The 20,367-nt window shown below is 42.0% G+C and overlaps 1 protein-coding gene across 2 annotated transcripts in view; it reads right to left on the reverse strand.

Moving 5' to 3' along the window:
- The window catches only part of DNAJB6 (DnaJ heat shock protein family (Hsp40) member B6), a 58,396-nt gene that overhangs the window by 12,062 nt on the left and 25,967 nt on the right, over positions 1-20,367 (reverse strand). For both annotated transcript variants that reach the window (XM_057416490.1, XM_057416489.1), the window contains exon 8: positions 19,241-19,311. In XM_057416490.1, coding sequence (XP_057272473.1) covers positions 19,241-19,311 — 71 coding nt within the window. The remainder of the gene's footprint in view (positions 1-19,240; positions 19,312-20,367) is intronic.

The following is a 20,367-nucleotide window of genomic DNA, read 5'->3' on the forward strand; positions in this document are numbered from 1 at the left end:
CACTACACAGGCAGCACATTTCGCTGCTGAATCACAGAATGGTTTGGGTTGGAAGGGGCCTTTGTAAGTCATCAAATCCAACCACCCCTAGAGCTAGCAGGGACACCTCCCACTAGACCAGGTTGCTCAGAGCTCCATTCCACCTGACCTTGAACACTGCCAGGGATGGGGCAGCCACAGCTTCTCTGGGCAACCTGTGCCAGTGTCTCATCACCCTCATCATAAGAAGATTCTTCCTTGTATCTAGTCTGAATCTGGTTTCCTTCAGTTCAAAGACATTAGTCTGTGCTCTATAGCTACAGGCCCTGTAGCTGTCTGTCTGTCTCTTTCTTATAAGCCCCCTTTAAGTATTGAGCCAGACTGAATAAAACTAGCTGTACCCATTGCAAATAGAAGACTTGAAAAGAATTTACTCTAGGAAAGGTCAGCCACACAGGGCATCACCACCGCCAAGTGCTTAAACATTGCTGGAGCTTTGTCAGCAGTGATGTTTGTCCTGGAAATGGCTTTTAGGAAGACAGCTTGTGTGCAGGGGGGTCCATAGCTGAGTTCAGAGCTGGAATACCCACTTCAGAAGCAGCTTCCAGGGGTGCTCCAGCTTTAAACAGCCCTCGGTTCCCCTCACAGCTCCTTCTCCTGTGCCTCCAAGCCAGCACTCCCACGTGAGTGCCTGGGCAGCCGCACCGTGAACCCAGGCACGGGACGGGACTGACCCGAGTTAAAAATAACACCCTTTCTGTGAGCTTATTTTTAACCCAGCTCAGCGCCTGGATCCAGCTCATCCTGCAGCTGCCCCAGCTGGGGCAGGGAAGGGGGCAATTACTGGGGGCTGCTGGAACCAGCATCCAGATTACAGGGCTAACCAAAAGCTCTTATTCTACTAATGCAAGTAATAATTACAAACCTTGCAGCTATTTCACTTGCAAAACCGGTTTGGGGAAGTCACATTTCTACGGATTAATTCTGAAAATGAGGGATCTACTGGTGACGATTAAAAACAGTAATTAAAGTCTGGGGTTCTGGTGCATCAGCTCCTCCTAAATGAAAAGCAGCTTCTGGGGAAAAAGAAATCAAACATGAGCTGTAGCATCCTACAAAGTTCCATCAGGACCAAATCCTGCCGTCTGCTCCAACCAAGAGGGGCCAAAAGATAATTTGTCATAGCAAAGTGCTGCTGTATGTAAGGGGAAAATATGGATCCTTTAAGCTGTAATTAACCAGTAGAGGGCAATATTGCCTATCATGAGGGTCAAAGTTATCAGGAAAGTCACTGCCAACTTGTACTTACTCAGTAATATATCGATTTTGTACATCTAAGGCAAACCCCAAGTACAATTCTTGGACTAGGTGGGTGCTCTGGGGGAGCCGCCAGCTAAATCAAGGGGTCCATGTGTGCTCCTGGGAAATGGAGTTAACACAGAAATAAAAGCAGAGGATATTGCAGGTGAGGTGGGACAGCTAAGGCACGGAGCACTTCACAAAAAACAGGGGCTAGCATCATTACCTTGTGTTGCATTTAAATAACATTCATGTACATCCTGGAATTGACCTGAAATCCTACCAGGAATTAGCACTAATTAATGGCAAGATAGTAATTAACAGGAACACACTGAACGAACCAGGGTAAACATCCTGAGGATATCGAACCACTGATTTACATTCACCATGTCACTTCCCGTGCAAGAGGAAGCAGAACCTCGCGGTTCCCGCATGGCAGCTCTACCGCTCGCAGGCTATTTTCTGACACAGCTAACCAAAAGAAAAACACATGGAAACCAGGATTTTCCCCTGCATTAAGAAACAAAGAGTGGGCACACCAGTTTGCTCAGTCCAAAGGAAGACTTCCCCAAGGCCATAAACACCACATAGCCCTTCCTGTAACCGGCATCAGAAGATGTGACTGCTGAAGGACATCTGGCTTTATCCAAGGACACAAGATGCTCCGAGCTCACCTCCAGCCAGCCAGTTGTGCAAGGGTGGCTTGCAGGAAACTTACTGCATTCAAATCTTTCTTGAATGATGGCCAGCAAAGTATCTAATACTTTAAGACTTTAAAGTTATGGGGCAAGAAGCCTGAAGCTTGGAGCAGGACACTGTATTGATGCTTCTAGAGAAGAGTCAACTGGAAGGTTGAGCTGCTACTGATGCCAACTGACAACACAACAAGAGAGCTAAAGAAAAAATGCTTTGCTTGACTTTTCTCCTGCCTCCTATTACAATGGCTTGGAATTTACCCTATGCCTGTAAGAGAGCACTGGAGTTTCTGATTAGTCAACTGATTAGTCAGGGACTGTAGCGATAGACAAGGGATTAACGGGTTAAAACTTAAACAAGGGAAGTTTAGATTGGACATAAGGAAGAAGTTCTTTACTGTAAGGGTGGTGAGGCACTGGAATGGGTTGCCCAAGGAAGCTGTGAATGCTCCATCACTGATGGTGTTCAAGGCCAGGTTGGACAAAGCCTTGGGTGGCATGGTTTAGTGTGAGGTGTCCCCGCCCATGGCAGGGGGGTTGGAACTAGGTGATCTTAAGGTCCTTTCCAACCCTAACTATTGTGTGATTCTAACTACATTCACTGCTGCTGGGGAGAGCTGAGCTGTGACTGATGGAGCTACCCAAAGACAACAACAACAACAACAAAATCCCCATTTAAATACATTCATCTGAAGGCAATAACACTACTGTCTTTGGAATACAGATTTTTGTACTGCTACACCTTTTTGCTGCTACAGCAGCTCCGGTATTAAATTTTACCTTAGCGGAAGATACCAGGGTTTTTCTGAAACTCGAGTCCAATAGAGACTCACAGACTGGTTTGGGTTGGAAAGGACCTTAAAGCTGCTCCAGTTCCAATCCCCTGCCATGTGCAGGGACACCACCCACTAGGACCAGGTTGCTCCAAGCCCCATCCAACCTGGCCTTGAACACTGCCAGGGATGGGGCAGCCACAGCTTCTCTAGGCAGCCTGTGCCAGGGCCTCAGCACCCTCACAGGGAAGAATTTCTTCCTTGTATCTAATCTAAATCTCCCCTCATCAGTGTAAATCCATTCCCCCTTGTCCTACCTCTACCTGCCCTTGTAAAAAGTCCCTCTCTAGACTTCTTGTAGACCTCCTTTAGATACTGGAAGACTGTTACAAGGTCTCCCCAGAGCCTTCTCTTCTCCAGGCCAACTCTCTTCTCAAGCCCAACTCTCTCAGCCTGTCTCCATAGGAGAGATGCTCCAGCCCTCAGAGCATCTTTGTGGCCTCCTCTGGACTAGCCTGAGCAGGTCCATGCCCCTCTTGGGTTGAGGGCACCAGAACTGCACACACTACTCCAGATAAGTTCTCACAAGAGCAAAGGGGCAGGATCACCTCCCTCAACCTGCTGGTCACACTTCTTTTTGCTGGGCTCCTTTTGCGGGGGAATCTCCTACCTGAGAGGAACCCACTGGATCCCTGAACTTATTTAATGGGAATAGCCTCACTACAGGCCTGAATTACTTTGGGCTGAAAAACCCCTGGAGATTAACTGGTTCTTTTGTTCCTTCTTTTAAATGCCCCATATCTAATATAGTAGAGCACAGAGAAGACCTCAGATGAAGTAACTCTACAAAGGCACAGACGCAGTGGTCTATTTTGGGAGACCAAACTTGAAAGCTGTTTTCAAAAAGATGCCAAATCTTCACAGTTTTGTTTCATTTCCGTTGGGAGCGAGGGATGCTCATTATAAGGTACGAAGCCCAGGGTAGTTTTCAAAACCAAATGTGCACACCCCCCACCACCTCTCCTGTAATTTTAGGCAACACAAACCACTAAGAAAATACTCCCTCACCATCACTGGAGGCTACGTTGAGCAAGTTCTTCTGATTAATTGTTCTTAAGCCTGTTTCTAAATGTCAGGAAACATTAATGCTGCTACGCTTGAGAGCAGGAGTTATGAAACCCACTTCCAGGCTGTGCTCTCTCGGGTTTGTCAGACTTGACAGGAACCGAAATCTGCATCAAGTCCTCTCTGGAAAATGCCGCTGTCTGAGTTTGACACAGACAGCTCTCTCCCGCTATTTGATGTGATGCTTGTGAGAAAAAGCAGCCATTTTAAAATGTACTGATAGGAAAAAAATATGCAAATAGTCTCGAAAGCCAAAAGAGCCTGAAATCACTCAGAAACCATCCGGGGAATGCCGGAGCAGCTGCCCCATCTGCACTATCGCTTCTGGGGGCAGAGCTTTTGTAAACCGCAAAGGGAGTTTATTTCAACACTGACGTTTATCAGTCAAAGCACAGGACAAAGGACGTTTTGAGTCATCTCACGCAAATCAGTGGCTTTCACCAATCACTGGCAATCATTTTCCTTCCAGAGCAATTGCAAATTCCTCAGTACTACTGAGAGCACGAGGAGATTCAGGGTTTCCTCTGGTGCAACAAGCTGCTGCCTGCCCAAGGCACCCTTCCTGCAAAAGGCTAGAAGATGCTTAGCCAAAGTGGTGCCTAGAGTGCTCAGCTGGTCAGAACCGCAGACATCCTCAGCTCTCAATACAACCCCTGTGTGGAAACCCGCTGCCGCATCCCACCTCATCCTTGCCCCCATTTCACACCCCGCACTGGCTGCAACTGCATTGCTCTGCCATCACCAACATCACCACGCTCAGACATGCATTGTCTTCCTGCACCAACTCAAAACCTCATGTTAAGTTTAGAACACAGGGATTTGAGCCAGGTTTTCCCAGACCTGAACCAGCACTAGTATTTCCTCAGCCATAGGAGCCACAAGAGGAAGGAGACAGCAGGGGAGGTGGTGGAAAGCATCCTGGGAAGCGAAGGTGGGGAAAAAAAGGATGGGATTTGGGGAAAAGGAGACTGATGGAGCAACTCTCGCCATGCTATTTCTGTCCCGGGAGAGCCACAGCTGCAGCAGTATCCAGGGAAAGGCAGGTCTCAATACTTGTTGCTCAGTGCACATAGCAACCCTCTGCCCTTCTGGCCTTAAAAGCTGGCAGTGGACTTGTTCCTTTTATTTTTGCCCTCATATCCAGCTGCTCGGGTGCCAGCTCACACTGTTCCTACCAGCCCATGCCCCTGCGGTGCAGGGCAGGGCAAGCCCCACGCCAGGCCCGCTCACCCTCCCCACCCCACAGCAGCTCCTTTGAAAAGCTCAGCCTTTGGACTGTCCTTATTTTTTAGCTGTGTGGATTTCCCCTACCACCCCAGTACATGCCCCAGCACCCCATTATATCCTGTACTCAGCCCAGCATGTACCAACACGAATCCCGCATTCCCAGCACGTCAAGTTACTCAAGATGTTGTTTTACCACAAAGATAACCTAACCTGCAATAGATTAGGGAAGTTAAATGAGTGTACACCACACACTAACTACAGCGGTGCTGCAAATGGGTACTTCGAAAGGAAACCTCAAAATGTTGTTCCCCTGAGCAGCTAATGGGGATCTTTGGTTAAGCCGCTCCTGTTCGACCATGCTGGGTGGCACCGCAGTCTGCAGCCTGACGTATAGAGAGGGGAGTTGCCGGCAGAGCCGGGATTTACCTCCTTACAGCCAAAACTTACTCATTGGAAGGTCTTTCAAAGCCCAACAAATGGTCCTACACTAAATTTGAGGCCAGACAGAAGTGCAGGCTGAGCACGTCCAGGTTTCTGTAGTTATTTTGCTTCTGTCAAAGCATGCCAGGGCATCCGTACAGACATCCATACAGATTCCAGGCTGGATGGGGCTTTGAGCAACCTACCCTAGTGGAAGCGGGTTGAAACCAGATGAGCTTTGTCCCTTCCAACCAAAACCATTCTGTGACATGATTCTATGATTACACCAACTGCTCTCATCTTAAAGGGAATGTGAGCAATGCAAATGGCAGGAGGTAACACAAATCCCATGTTTCCAGCAAGCAGAGGGATGACCCCATTTTCATGCTGCTGCTCAAAGTGAAATTTATTGATTCTAAAAGACTTTATCACACAGGGGCTTTTATTCATTTCTGCATGGATTTTGAAAGGAAGCAGAGAACAAGGAATGAGCCTCACAGCTTGACACATATAAATCCAAATTAGCAAGATTTCAAGCTCAGCGTTTGAACAAATGGACCCGATTTTTAAACAGCAACTGACACTACTAAAAGGATGATGCTTTCTACACTTTTCAGAGCCATGTCAGATCTCTATCACAGCTTCCTGCAAGTCACATTTCACGCCACAACACCAAAGTGCAGCCTGCCAGATCCCCTTATAAACTTGCACCAGGGGCTCCTGCTGAGAAGAAAAAACACCCCAGTCCTTACAGTGCAACTTAATACTCACTCCTACAGGAAAGCAAACAAAAAATCCATAGCACAACTATGTGCAGCCCACCCAGGTCCATCACTGTGTGACCCATACAACAAGGTGCTTTCACTGGTGTTTCTCACTCCTGGTGTCCAAGCAGAGCCCCACAGACCTTCATATCTCACACTCACGCTCCAGAACATCCCAGGGCCAGAGAAATGGTCCCTTCGCTGCCCAAAAGACAAAACTTTGTTTCTTGCCCTCAACTCTCCCAGGAGTTACCACCCCAGCTCAAGCAAAACTGGCTTCTTATTAGAAAACTCTTCACGCAGCAAGTGGAGGAGAAGTGCTCTTCTAATTCTGCAACAAACATCTTCATAACTCTTAAAAACCGAAGAGTTAAAGTATTAAGACATTGTCTTTATTTCCCTTAGCAGCCCTAACTAAAATGAGCATCTCCGGAAGAGCTCTAAGCAAGCCGTAATTTGCAGATTATGCAGTTTGGATACCCATTTTTCCATTGATTATCAGCTTTAAACCAGTCTTAAAAACCTTAATTACAGTAAACCCACATCACCATAAGGGAAAATACATGAAGTAAAAAGCCATGCAGTTAAAAAGAAAAGAATCTCATGAGTGACTTCAGAAAAATGTGATGAATGACTTCCCTGCTTGTTTTGTCAACGCTTCCATAGTAATTTGGCAAAAGCACAAAATCACCAAGTTTATATTTTCATCAAATGGCTATAAGCACTGTTGAAATCTCACAGACGAGGCAGTAAGTGCAAGCTCCATGTTTTATATGGCATTGTCCATGCTCAGTTTGTAAGCTCTCATCTTCTCAGGCTAATAACTTGAAAACATATTCTCCCTTCTACCCTGAGCCTTAAAGATGACACTTAGAGTTTCACATATTAATCACCAGAAAAGAGATACCTGTCCTCTCCAGTTATACCCCACAACGTGTGATTCATTCCTCATCTGTCCCTGCATTACTAGGACTAGGGAGGGCAAGCAAATCCCAGCTCCCAGTGCTGGAACACATCCCTGATACACAAAGCTCCAAAACCCATCATCTTTTGATTGACAGAGACCATTATCTTTTCACTGACCTTGAAAACAATACATGCTCACAGTCTCTTCTGATAGGTCAGCACGTTTCAGTAGGTTTCAGTGTTTTATGAACCTTTGCCACAAACCCCAATCCTATACCTGACATCCCCCCGACAACAACAGCGCCAAGCTGTTAGTCAGCATTCAGTTTCGTAACACTGACATGCTAATGACAAATCTGAATTTAAAGTTGGGTTTCAAGTTGACTGAATACTGTATTTAATTAGGAACCCGTACACCATCCTTACAGCGCTGTAACTCCCAAACTGCACCACTTTTGTTGCTTGGCATCTCCAATCCATCAGGGAACTCGCAAAGTTTCCAAACAATCTTTCTTGCCCACCCACAGTCAAGCTCCTCAGCCTGTGCCTTAAAACCCACAGCAGTTTAGGACTATAATAAGCAATTCTTCAAATCCAAAACCTATCAATATCTAAATGTTTATACATGCAAATGTCTAACATATACACATGTACGCACATGTATTCATACACAGAAATCGCTCAAACTGAAGCTCTGACCAAAATGACCAACAAATGGAGAGCACAGAAATGAATTCTCAGTTAAGAAACCGACCACCACACCAGAAACACGACTACCATCCGACATAACAGTACTTACAATTATCTTTTGTGCCTGGGAACAGTATCCTCAGTCAGTTTAAACGCTCCTCCTGCAGAGATCCATCAGCAACAGGGAATGCTTTACCAAGAGAGTTTCATGAGTTTTGGAAACTGGAGAGTTTGAACAGCAACATTAGTACCTGCTTGGTGGACCCAATGCAGTCACGCACCACCTGGAAACACCAGCCCAGTGCTGCCCATGCCTGGAACACTGGCTGTTCCCATCCTACGTTGCTGCTGCGGCACCATCCCACCTTCTCCTTTTTAATACACCTCTGAGCTCCATGGATTGAAGCACCAATGACAATAGCAACTGTTTCCAACCACAGTACCCGGGACCAAAGCATAAAAGCACTGGGGTACAGAACATATTTAAGAGCTATCACAAAAGCAGAGGAATTCAAGAGGACCACATTCAAGGGAGCAAAGAGCTCCTGTATGCCCACTGGCTCTCAGTGGAGGGGTGGATATGCCTGTGGAAGGGATGCATCCACTGAAACTGCACAACAGGACAACTCCTCAACACCTGAAGCCTCTGTAACAAGGTTTTGCTCAAAATCACCTAGCATATAGACATACCCACATGTCCAGTAATGGCAGTGAAAGCTTTTCCAAATATACAAGTGGTTGGTTGTCAGTGAGCTCATACTGTGCTATCAATATTTGCAACACTTCAAAAACAAACTATCAGAACTGCAGAGGTTTTAACTGTTTAACTCCAGTTTTGTATTACTAGCAAGATACTACTACCTGCACTCAAAGTGGAGGATCCAGCAAAGCCATTCCTCCTCCTCCTCATCTACAGCACAGCACTGCTCCTTGACCTTGTAAGATCACTACTGCTCCCTTTCCAAGGTTGAAAGTATCCTGCAGTCAGCACAGAGATATCAAAGGGAACCTACAACTGATGCTCAACAGATAAGACTGAGATTTACCTGCACTTGTTATCACGCATAACTGGGATATAAAGTCCCAGACTTTGCACTTTCGAGAGTGTTCATCACATCCCAATTAAAATTGTGACCCTGCCTGAACAGCCAGTATTGGACACAGCCTGGTGTCTCAGCAGAAACAATCTCCTTTTACAGGCATTTTTACTAGTACTAAGAATTATCAACTGTTTCTCTAAAGAAAACATTGCTTACTCAAGAATGAACAGTGAACTGGAGACAGAATTACAGCAGACAAGGCAGTAATTTCACCTTCCAGGAGGTGCAATCTGGTTGCAAAAGCCTTCAAAGCACTGAATTTCTATTGAGAAGATAAACCAGTGAGTAAAACCATGCTGTTATAACACTAATACACTGGACACTGATGACAGTTCAGCTAGGATCTCTGGTGCCCACCTCCATCACAACTTCAACTGAAAATCTGGAGGGCCTGAACTGTCACAAAAATAGGGCACAGGGGAGGCTTTGACCTCTGTAAGCTATACATCACCTAGCCTACATTAGAACTGCACTTCAAGTCAGTTGGCTTTGTGCCACTCACAGGTCCATACTCAGCACCAGAGAAACTGATAATTTGGGTAACTTCTCCACCACACCCAGAAAACACATCAGTGGGAATCCGGAGCACGGCATGAACAAAGGGCTGGCTTGTTTGTTTGAGGAGAAGGCAAAATCTCACCCCCCCCACCCCCTCACCCAAGCTCTCATTAAAGAAAGGCTTTCCACTGTTGGAAACTATTCTGTCCAGGGCAACAAGCACCTCCTCTGCAACAGAGCACACAGCACGGGCATACACTTGGCTTTGTGATTTATTCTATGAAAAGGGTTACCAGGGATGTAGTCATCATCTTCCATAAACATTTTGGAGCAAAGCACACACGTGATCTCACAGCAAGTGCTAGAGGAGAGGGAAGAGTGGAAACCACATAAGAGTAATCAATCTTACATTCTTGATTTTGTTCATCAAGAAGAGCGGGGAGGCTGAAACACCTGTCTCTTCTCAGAAAGAATGTTTTGTTTCTCCAAGTTCAGCTTCTTTTAAGGAGTGATTACAAGAAGCATCTTCGAGTATTCACTGCACTAGTAAGCATTTAAAATTCACCTTCTGTTCCATGACACTTTCCAAGACAGAGTTTTACGTGGTAATAAACAGATTAACGGCTACAAAGATGCTATGGGTAGGATTCAGGACAAATTTCTTTTCACTTTCTACATGGGACTGTCTTCCTGTTCTTTTGGGCTAGTATTTTTAAGATGAATCAAAAGTAAAGTCAATAGCAATGTTTCAGAAATACTCTAAGAGTTATTCATACAGTCCTACTTGCAACAGATATGGCAAGTTATATACCATATAGTTGTAACTGGCATTGATGTAACACCTAAAAAATACGAATATGCTTAGTAAAGTATGCATAATTTTCTCTTAACCGTGGTAAAAATTATCATCTACTTTGTCATTTTCTACCTGATTCTCTAGAGAAACCACTGCATTTTGCCTAAAAACACCTGTGAATGTCTCTTCCAGTGATGTAACAGGGGACTTCAGTTGTACAGGTAACAGAATTGTAGTTTCTAACTTAAAAATAGGGTCCAACTAAAAAAATTTGAAGCTCCTTGGAAAATACGGATAAAGGATGTAATTCTTCTGCTTTGACAAGTTACAGCCCTGATACATTTAAAACCAGTTCTGAAGTGCATTACTGCAAATGCAGTCAAAATACAGGGTGTACACTGGCTATATACTTTGCCAGCTACAGGATTTCTGTCCGAGGCTTCTTTTACGCCAGAAAAGGGCAGAGCACTACGGCACGTACACTTGTTTGCTTTTCCATCACCAAGTTTCCTTGTCACTACAGCTGGCCGAGTCTGCACTGGTGAAGCTGTACTCCTTGACTCTGCTGTGCAGCAAAGCCTCACAGTTTTTATTTGTACAAAAAGGAGACTGTATAAAAGCTATTTTAAGAGCTATTTAGATCTCTAAATATGGTTAATTTGACCACAGAAAACCCGAGACTTAGTTTTGGAGTTCCTACTCCTTCCAAACGGGACATCTTCCCCAGAAAATTAGGAAGGCCTTTAAAGATATCAGGACTTTGTCATACAAGAGTTTACGTTTTGGTTTTGTTCCAAACTATGTTGATGGTTACATGACCCAAATGCTGCTGAGTTATAATTCCAGGAATTTGCCTTTCCTCAAGCATCTCTTAGAAATAAACTTGATAAACAAATGCAGCTCTGGGTATACACAAAACCCAAATAAGCATCCAAAGAGAGCCTTTTTCATGCACGTAAGCCCTGCACAAGATGCTTCTCTGGCTGTTCCTACAGAAGTATTTTTCTGACATATTGCAGTCAGAGACATTTAGCACACTTTCAAAGACAACCTAATTAAGAAAAAGCCAACTTTATTCATAGATTCATAGAATCGTTTTGTTGGAAATGACCTTAAAACTCATTCAGTTCCAACCCTCTGCCATGGGCAGGGACATCCTCCACTAGAGCAGGTTGCTCCAAGCCCCATCCAACCCGGCCAGGGATGGGGCAGCCACGTGATAGTTACTCAGAATTCAAAACACATCCACGTAAGATGTAACACGCACTAAAAATAAAAACTTTACATTGTTAGTGTTGCCCACACTTGAGAAAATTAGTTGTTTCAACAGAGATTCATTTGGCAGAATGAACATTACATTCATTTACAAAAGACCTCCTAATGTTTATCTCAGGAGCTGAAATCAGGTACTTTGGTGAGCAGACAGGTGTACAAAGGCTCAAATTTGAAGTCGAGTTTCCTGGTGTAGTCATCACAGCCCTCGCCCTGGTTCTTCCTCCCACCTCATCACTAAACACCCAATTTTTTCCACTACAATAAAGCAACTACTTACCTTAACAGATGCAGAACGTCTCCCACATGAAGTCCACTCTCCTACACATCCCAAACTGGATGCTTTAGGGCAAGTCATCAGGCAATAATACTTGTGCCCTAGATGTACGTGTTGTCTCCTTCTTTTCCCAGCTATGCTGCTTCCCCAACACCTCCCAACATTCAAGGTAGACCCTCCACACAGTCCCAACCATTCCTCAAATTCCTTCCTCATGAAAGCAGTCCCCATTCTCTTACCATGTTTTTGTGAATGTCATGTGCATCAGTGTTAACACACCGTGAAATGTAGGGAAGAAGCTAAGATGCAGACTGCAAGGAAAGGCCTGAAGGAACACTGTGCCTGATGTCACATCTCAATCTGTGCCCCAGGCTCCTGAGTTTCTGCTCTGTAAAGCCCAAATACTCCTCACTAAAACATGTTTTCCAGAAAGCTAGTCTTTTAAGACAGTGAAAGCCAGAGCAGCTACTTCTCTTGGCAGGCTCTTCCAACAGTTAATCAACCATGTGTTAAAAACGTATGTTTATCCTCTCATTTGAATTTGTCTAGCCTTACACAAATGTTTATACCTTTCTTCCAAACAAGGTGGGTGACCTTTAGTAACCACAGTTTTATCTTACTGGTGTACACATTTTTCTAGAATCAAACTGGAATTTGGCACAACATCCTCGGGCTGCAGCAGCACTTCCCTTGCCTGCACCAGCAGGGGACCGCCTGCACAGCGACACAGAGCTGGGTGGGCAGGGAATAGGCAGCGTGAAGAGGAGACACAGCCAAGTGCCTACCACTTCTGCATTCACTGCTGTAACTTGTGATCACCTTCTGCTGATGAGAAACGCAAAGGCCAAATGAGGAAAAGTTGTTCTTGAAATTTACGGCCACAGCACAAAACGGGGTGTGTTGGTTTCCTGCTTCTCCCTTCCCAGTTTCATGCCCTGCAAGTTACACTGAGAAACAGCATGGATGGATGAAGGACGTTAAGATTCGCCTTTCTTCTTGGGGATAAAAGACCCACTCCCAGAAAATATGGAAGTAGCACTAGAGGTATTTACTGAAAGGAGCATTGCAGCGGTTGTCCTAACTCAGGCGGTCAATCTTCCCAGGAAAAAAGTCTTCCACCTTATTGCACACATTCAGGAATGTGGTCAGAGACTGAAGGCAGGAAGTTCATGACCATTACTCATGCTTGTAGATGCATCCAAAACAGCTACAGATTTCTAGCTCTCCTCTCAAGAACCTCCCAGTTTGTACAGAAGAGGTGAATAACACCCTTTTGCTACTGAAGTGCAGGACACTTGGTGATAAGGACCTGACCCTATTTCCTGTAAAGCACCCAGTATTAAGAAACTATACACTGGGAGGTGTCTGAATGACTACTTAGCAGGGCATGTCCAAATGAATCAAAGTACCCGAGTGCCTTCTGATGAGAGGCAGGATTATCATGTAAAGCTTGACTAAAGTCCTCTGAAGACAAAAGGCTTAGATTTCTTGCTAAGACCAAGGGAGACCAGAGGAAAGGCTGAGCCTTGGTCATGTGAGTTTTCTCCATTTTCCTCCAGAAATACTTGCATCAAGAATTCCGAAGTAATTTTAAAACATCCATAGTCTAGCTCCCTTTGGAAGAAGAATGACAGAGATGGATGCTACAGAATATGCCCTTTCACAAAAGCAAGACAAAGTACTCTGCTGCTGAGTAAGACAAATATTGCAACAGGATGACAAAATCAAAGGCAGCTCCAATTACTTTTTCCCAGGTAAACTCCTGGGGAAAAAAAAAAAAAAAAAAAAATCAAGCTTATGACTGTAACTAAGACAGAAGAATCCTATTCCAGCTTCAAGCACCTCTGTTACAGATACAGTCAAAAGAAGCCTCTCTTTTGGCCATAAGGAATGTGTGTTCCACAATGTGAATTCTAGAGCTCACCCAGGATGGATTCCACTCCCATACCAGTAACTCACTCAAAATTGCAAATAAGAAAGCAGAAGATGCGATATTTGATTTTTAACAGTCAATAAAAAGAGGAACTGAAGCCTTCTTAATGTACTATGCAATTTGTTTCATCACAGAAAAGTCTTTACAAACTAGGCGTTAATACTGAATCTCTCACAGGATTAACATTCAGATGAAAGGATTCAACTTAATCCTGACCACTGGTAAACTAGGTACTACAAGGTTTTGGTTTGGGGTTTTTTTGTTGGGTTTTTCTTTCCTATTTTTATGAAGTTCATTTGAAGTTGGCTGCATTGAAAGGAATAGCTGCAAAAAGCTCTCATTTGTGATTCTCTATAAAGGTTAAATTACAGGGCAAAGCAAAGTTTTAAGAGTAAGCCTCTAAAAATCTATTTTCTTGTCCATTTTAGTTCAAGCTCAAAACTGATCTACTTTTAGTGATTTTAAAACGAACCCACTATGCTGCATTATTTAAAATGCCAGAGAAGAGACAATTCTATTTAGCAGCATCCTTTTAATAAAAGTTTTTACTGCTCTCCCAAATTAAATATACCTTAATCCCCACCATTACATTGTAAAGCCAACATCTTCTCAGGCAGAAGTCTTCAGCTTCCTTTACTTGGGAGATAATTACCACTAAGGCCAGCAGCACAATCTACCTCACACCAGGACTTCCCAGCTTTCAGATCTGGATACTATCACATCCAAACTACTGTATGTATTTTAGACACGGGAAGCATGACAGGGGACATGGTACTCATGTAGGTTTTCAATTAACTTTTTACCAGCTGTTCTAAGAGAGATAACACCTAACCCCGTGCTAAGTCTGCCAGAACTGCTTTCAGATAAGTTCCAATGAGTTTGAAACAGCAGTCAGCTTGCAGAGGTTCCGGGTTACAGCTCAGATGGTCACAGCATTTTAATTATCTTATTTCTTTAAAATCCAACAGCAACATCTCAAAAGCAAGGCTTACTGATTTGTGAAGCAGAGTATAAACCAACCATCTTCTGCTCTAACTTTTCAGCAGTGCACTTTGCTCAACAACCAACTCCAGTCAAGGGATTTTTTTTTCCCAAACCAAAGTAGATCGAGCAGCAAACCCAGTAAAATTATCAATTCAAAAGGCATAGTCTGCAACATTAACAAAGTAAACATGCTTCATTCCAATACTATTGCAACATAATGGACATTTCAGCATTTTTCGTGGAAGATAAAAAGGCTTAAGACAACCACTTGAAGACAAGCAATAACTATGAGAAAACCCAAACTGTCTATGCTTAGTACTATGTAAAGCAAGTCTGTGGTCACAATTCAGTCCCAAGACAAAGAACCAAATGAACAGACAGCGCAAACAGGCTCCCTTCTCCTATGACAAAAAAAAAGTAAAAGTTTCAAAGTCCAGGTCACTGATGACTGGCAGATCAAACAAGTATCTGTATTAGAGCTACCTTGTGAGAACACCATGACTTAAAGCCTAAATTCCACGACATCCAAAAATCACAAAAACCAAGCCACAGGTTTACTAAAAGTACTATGAAATGCTTGCACAAAACAATTAACAAATATTCTGATACCAATTTAAAGCATCACACTAACACCAAACACTTTTCAGAACTTCTTGGACCATAAGCATACAGCTATTGTGTTCATTTTGCAATGCAACCACCTTCAGAAATAAGCACTACCCTCTTACAACCACAGATTGAACAAAAACTACCACCAAGCTCATTTCTCAAACAGAACAGAAGCAGAATCAGGAAGAGAACTCACATTTCCAAAAATAAAATCTCACTTTCGTTATCCCTGGATCATCCCAGAAATGTATTCTTCTGAAACACAGAAGTACAGCTAAACACAGAAGGCAAGCCTCCACTTACACCTAATGACAATACACTGAAGAGGCCAAGCAAACAGCACAGCTGAACACAAACACTGACAGTGATATAAACCCCCTCAGCTTAGAGATGATGGTGATTTAAGGCTTACAGATTCTCATTTCCAACACTTTTAAGATTCAGCCCACCAATTAATCAGAGGTTGATACAGAATACATCTTACAAACACTATGTATGCTTAGTCTGCAGAGCAGTTTTGCTGTTGTTGCTTGTACCACCAGCCAATGCCTGGAATTCTCAAGAGAGGGTGTTGGAAGAACCAAGAACTATGATAGCTGCAGCGATTTTAAAACGTGAAGCATTCTAAGGCAAAAATCCCAAACACCTCAAGTCAAGCCAAGTGAAAGGGGTAGGTGCCATGCAATTTAAAGAGAAACTTGTGTTACAGTGTACTGCATTGCCATGCACCAGAGACCAAAAAGGCTGCATCAAGAAAAAGCATTGCAAAGTCATTGTGTTCTAACCAATGAGCTTTGAAGCAGAGCATGGGAGAGTAAGTGACTTAGCAGGTTCAAACACTCCATCTTAGTTTTTTCCAAACCACTAGAAGAAGCTTGATTTAAATGCTATGATGTCTCCAAACATTCAGAATTAATCCCTCCTCTATGAAGAGATGGTACTTTGAAACAAAGAGCATCTGGTTTGGAAAGCTACCTCATCTCCCTGCTTGATGCCTAGAGTTTGCTAGAATTAAGAACCTTTTCTGTTATTAATTTGTGCTATTTTGGCCAAAATTTAAGGAAATTTGCTGCCTTTGATGATCCATCATTTCTAGCAAGTAGGTCTTGTACATTCATGCAAATATAAGGAATAACCTAAATTTTTTCAGATTAACCTAGTAAATGGGTTTTCAAGAGAAAAACTCCTTTCAGCAGCATAAATAAGAAATTCTGATTATATATTTAACAGGAAGAATTTAAAGTGGACCTACAGTAAACACAGAATGAGGATTTACTGTGTCATGAAAATGAAGTTGGATGCAGTACTATTTCAAAAACAACAAAACCCTGTGTTCTACATGTTGAAACAGGCAGAGCCCTATTAGGCTTATATCAAGTTATATAAGATGACTTGCATGTGGAACTCTTAGTCCACTCTGACCGAGACCACATATTAAACCTAGTTCAATCACCAGCCTGTTCAAACGCTGGTATAGGTGTATCTGCTTACTACTGCAGAAATTTTTACTGATGAATTCTGCCTTCTGCTGACTGATTTCTTTTTTCTGCTTTTGTTTTGCCAGTTTCACCCTGGAGCAAACTGTTTGTATGCAAGACCCTGAGAAGGACTGCACTTTTCTGGGTAGGATCTACAGCAAGCATGTGGGTATACATTTACCACTAGTAGCTGTGCTATCATAATCGTGTTCTTGAGGTAGGCGATTTAAATGCTAAAGAAGATTACCTGGGATTAAAATTGAAGGTGAACTTTGGCAGCTCAGTATAAAACCTATGGGTATCCACAAGAAGGAATTCAAACTCAACTCCAGATTGTCCTAATTTTATTAGACTTGGTTAACCAATTTTGAAGCACTTTTTACAGTTAACATAACTTAAAGGAGCACACTGTGTCCTATAAATATAAATTAACATTTTTAATAACTCAAGACATCACAACAAAGCCAGATTTTGAAATAAATTTTCTGTTTAGTTATCTGGATCAAGAAGGAACATACATGAAGAAAAAACAGCATTAACAAGAAAACACTGTTTAGTACTAAACTGGGTTTGTGCTTCTACACCAAAAACACAACACTGATGTTAACAAGAACTCTGCAAAGAACTTGAAGAGGTACATAGCTTCTGTAGTCCCAAAACCAAAGTACAAGTTTATTTCTTCTTCTGTTATCTGGTTTGGTTCTACAAAATTAGTATCAATGGTATAAGGACAAGTGTACAAGTACTTATTTTGCTGCTAATGGGAATTCTATTGTAGCAGTTTGTTAGATGGTTGGTTTGGGTTAAGCTGAATTGGGTTTCCTGCATGATAAACAAGAACAAATCTCTTCAATGTATTTAATAATCAACACATTTGTTAGTACAAAGCAGATGGTGTTCAGCAAGAAGGCATTAAATGATCATTTGAAAACACCATGTGTTTGTTTGTTTGTTGTTTTTTTTTTTAATACTAAGCCACACTAAAGAATTTGGTGAAGGCCAGATGTTCAAAGCTGGTGCACAGATAAAAGCTGCACAGCCGTGATGTATGCACAAAATTACTGACAGCCTGGCAGGTGTTAACATACGCCAATAGTTATTTGCATGCTTTCTTTATGACATACAGAAGTTAAGTCATCTGTCACTAAACTTTGAAAATCTGGTCTTAGTTACAAATTAACACTTCGCTTCACTCCATTAAATTAACAAAAGGCATTAATCCATCTTGAAATTTTTGGTTGATGACTAAAAGTAAGAGCAAGATTTCAGCACTAATAATTTTGTGCAAATCTACAACACACGTGTTTGTCCTCAAAGTAAGCAAACAAATCTTAATTATTAAATATTTTCTTGTATATTACGTTCACTACAGATTATTTTTCAAAGCAATCTTAGAACTTAAAAGTTAGAAAATTTTAACGAGTTACTTTAGGCTTAGCTAAAAAAAAAAATTATGTACTAGGGCAAAAATTGGAGTTAAGAGTCAGCCTCTGAATGCTTCTTAAAAATAAGTGCTTCAAATACAGGTTTAGAAAAGAAATTAAAGAACATGTTTTCAGTCACACTGAAGAAAACATCTGCAAAGAAAAAAAGACCCTCATCCTTAAGACTGAAGAAGAGGTGGTAGGAGAAAAGACAAAAAAAAAAGACCAAGAAAAAAAAGCACTGTTTTTCCAAGTTGCCCAAATCACACACAGACACAAGAAGGTTACAAATGCCATTCATGAAAGAATGCACCACAAACATCAGCATTTATTCATGTTGGTTTTTTTTTAGCAAATGACAAAAGACTCGGCTCACTGGCTTCACTTCTGTTTACCTTTTGCTTACATTACACATTGAAACATTTGTCAAAACTTACTAAGTTGTCTGCATTCATGCACAACTAGAAAACATCCTTAATTTATTTAAACCAGAAATGCATTACCAGAAATGTATTAACATTGTTCACTACTAAACATTAAAAAAAGAGAAAAAGTTGAAATTATTAAAAAGGTTATCCTGGAAATGTTAACTTCACAGCAGACTTAAAACTACTAATTGGCTCACATTTCAAATTGGAAAAAGCAAGATTCATGCTAGTGTTAGTGTACATCTTGTCCTAGCACTACTAGGTTCACCTTGATCATATATAATAAAAAGAAAAGTGCATACAGAAATTTACAACAATTTTAAGGACAGAAAGAATGGTCCAATTGATGTGGTCCCAACAATTAACTCAAAAGTCTATGACAAATACGAGCTTCAGTGAGCTATTTATACTACTTAAGTACGGATATACAGAAAGTCGAGTTCATTTGAAATCTTCAAAAAAATGTTCCTGTCAATCCTCAAATGGTGGCTGTTATAGCTTAAAATTCTGTTAAATGCGTGCGTTGAATTACTTGTTATCCAAGCGTAGCAGCTGCTCCTTACCATTTATTGTTAGCGACCTTAACTGGCCATCTTCTTCAACTTCTACTCTCTCTTGTCCATTCTCAACAATTCTGTAGGACAAAAACCACAGCCATTTTAAAGCCCTGTAAGCAGTTTGCAAATATATGCCAGATCTAGGTTTTTATATAACAAACTATAAGGGAGCACTGCCTGCTTAATGCAACTGTGGTTGGCAAGCTTTGGTATTTAACAGTGCAGAAGCTGTAACTACTAGCCATCTGCATTCCCCTACTGAAATTCTTATTTACAGCAGGAAAATTGCTTTCTGGAAGTTTGAATCCTCCAGTTTGTAGAGTTCACAGTTAACAGCTGTTGCCTCATACACTGTCACAGTTTTACTGACACTACACTACTAATTAAGACTAAATGTCTTTTGACAGATCAACTGTACAATCTTGGCGTAGAATTTAGTACCTACCCATTTGTTAAATGCATAATAATCTAGATCCAATCATAGTTTTGCATGATGCAAGACATGCAAAATAGTCTTTAAGCTGCTTTTAATTTATCAGAGTAATTAATTTGCAGAACTACTGTATACCAAGTTTATGACCAGCATGTATATTGCAAAATTCAAGTATCCCTGACCATGAGAGATTGTTAGAGCTCTGTGGATTTGGGCTTTGTTTGTTTTAGACATGGGAAGAAAAGGAATGTTTAAACTATTTTTAGATTATTTAACTTACGCCTAAATTTTAACTATGTGGGAATTCTCCCCCTCATGATTCAAATGAAGAAACCACATGGATGAATACACATTTTTCTGGTGATAAGACTTACTGAAGAGAATACACCCAAACTAAAACCAGGGAATGGCTTCTTACCTGAAACAAAATACTATTCAGATACTGGGATACATCTCTTCTTTAGACTTTGCTACCCTGTGGTCAGACCTTCTACAAAGAAACAGGACCTCTTGGAGATATTAAATGTATCTTCCTAGATGTGGCTAGCCATATTTCTTGCTTCCCACCCACCCCCCGATATGATAATAAGATATAATGTAGCATAATACTGATTTAGCCTACCTTTTAATACTAAAACCAGACATGGTGCCTTATCTTATTTTGCATTAACACTTTCTTTGCTCTCTGCCCCTGGGACAA

This window comes from Pezoporus wallicus, unplaced genomic scaffold (assembly GCF_028554395.1).
Source record: "Pezoporus wallicus isolate ANWC-B61680 ecotype Strahan unplaced genomic scaffold, APGP_CSIRO_Pwel_v1 contig_3847, whole genome shotgun sequence".
Taxonomy (NCBI): Eukaryota; Metazoa; Chordata; class Aves; order Psittaciformes; family Psittacidae; genus Pezoporus; species Pezoporus wallicus.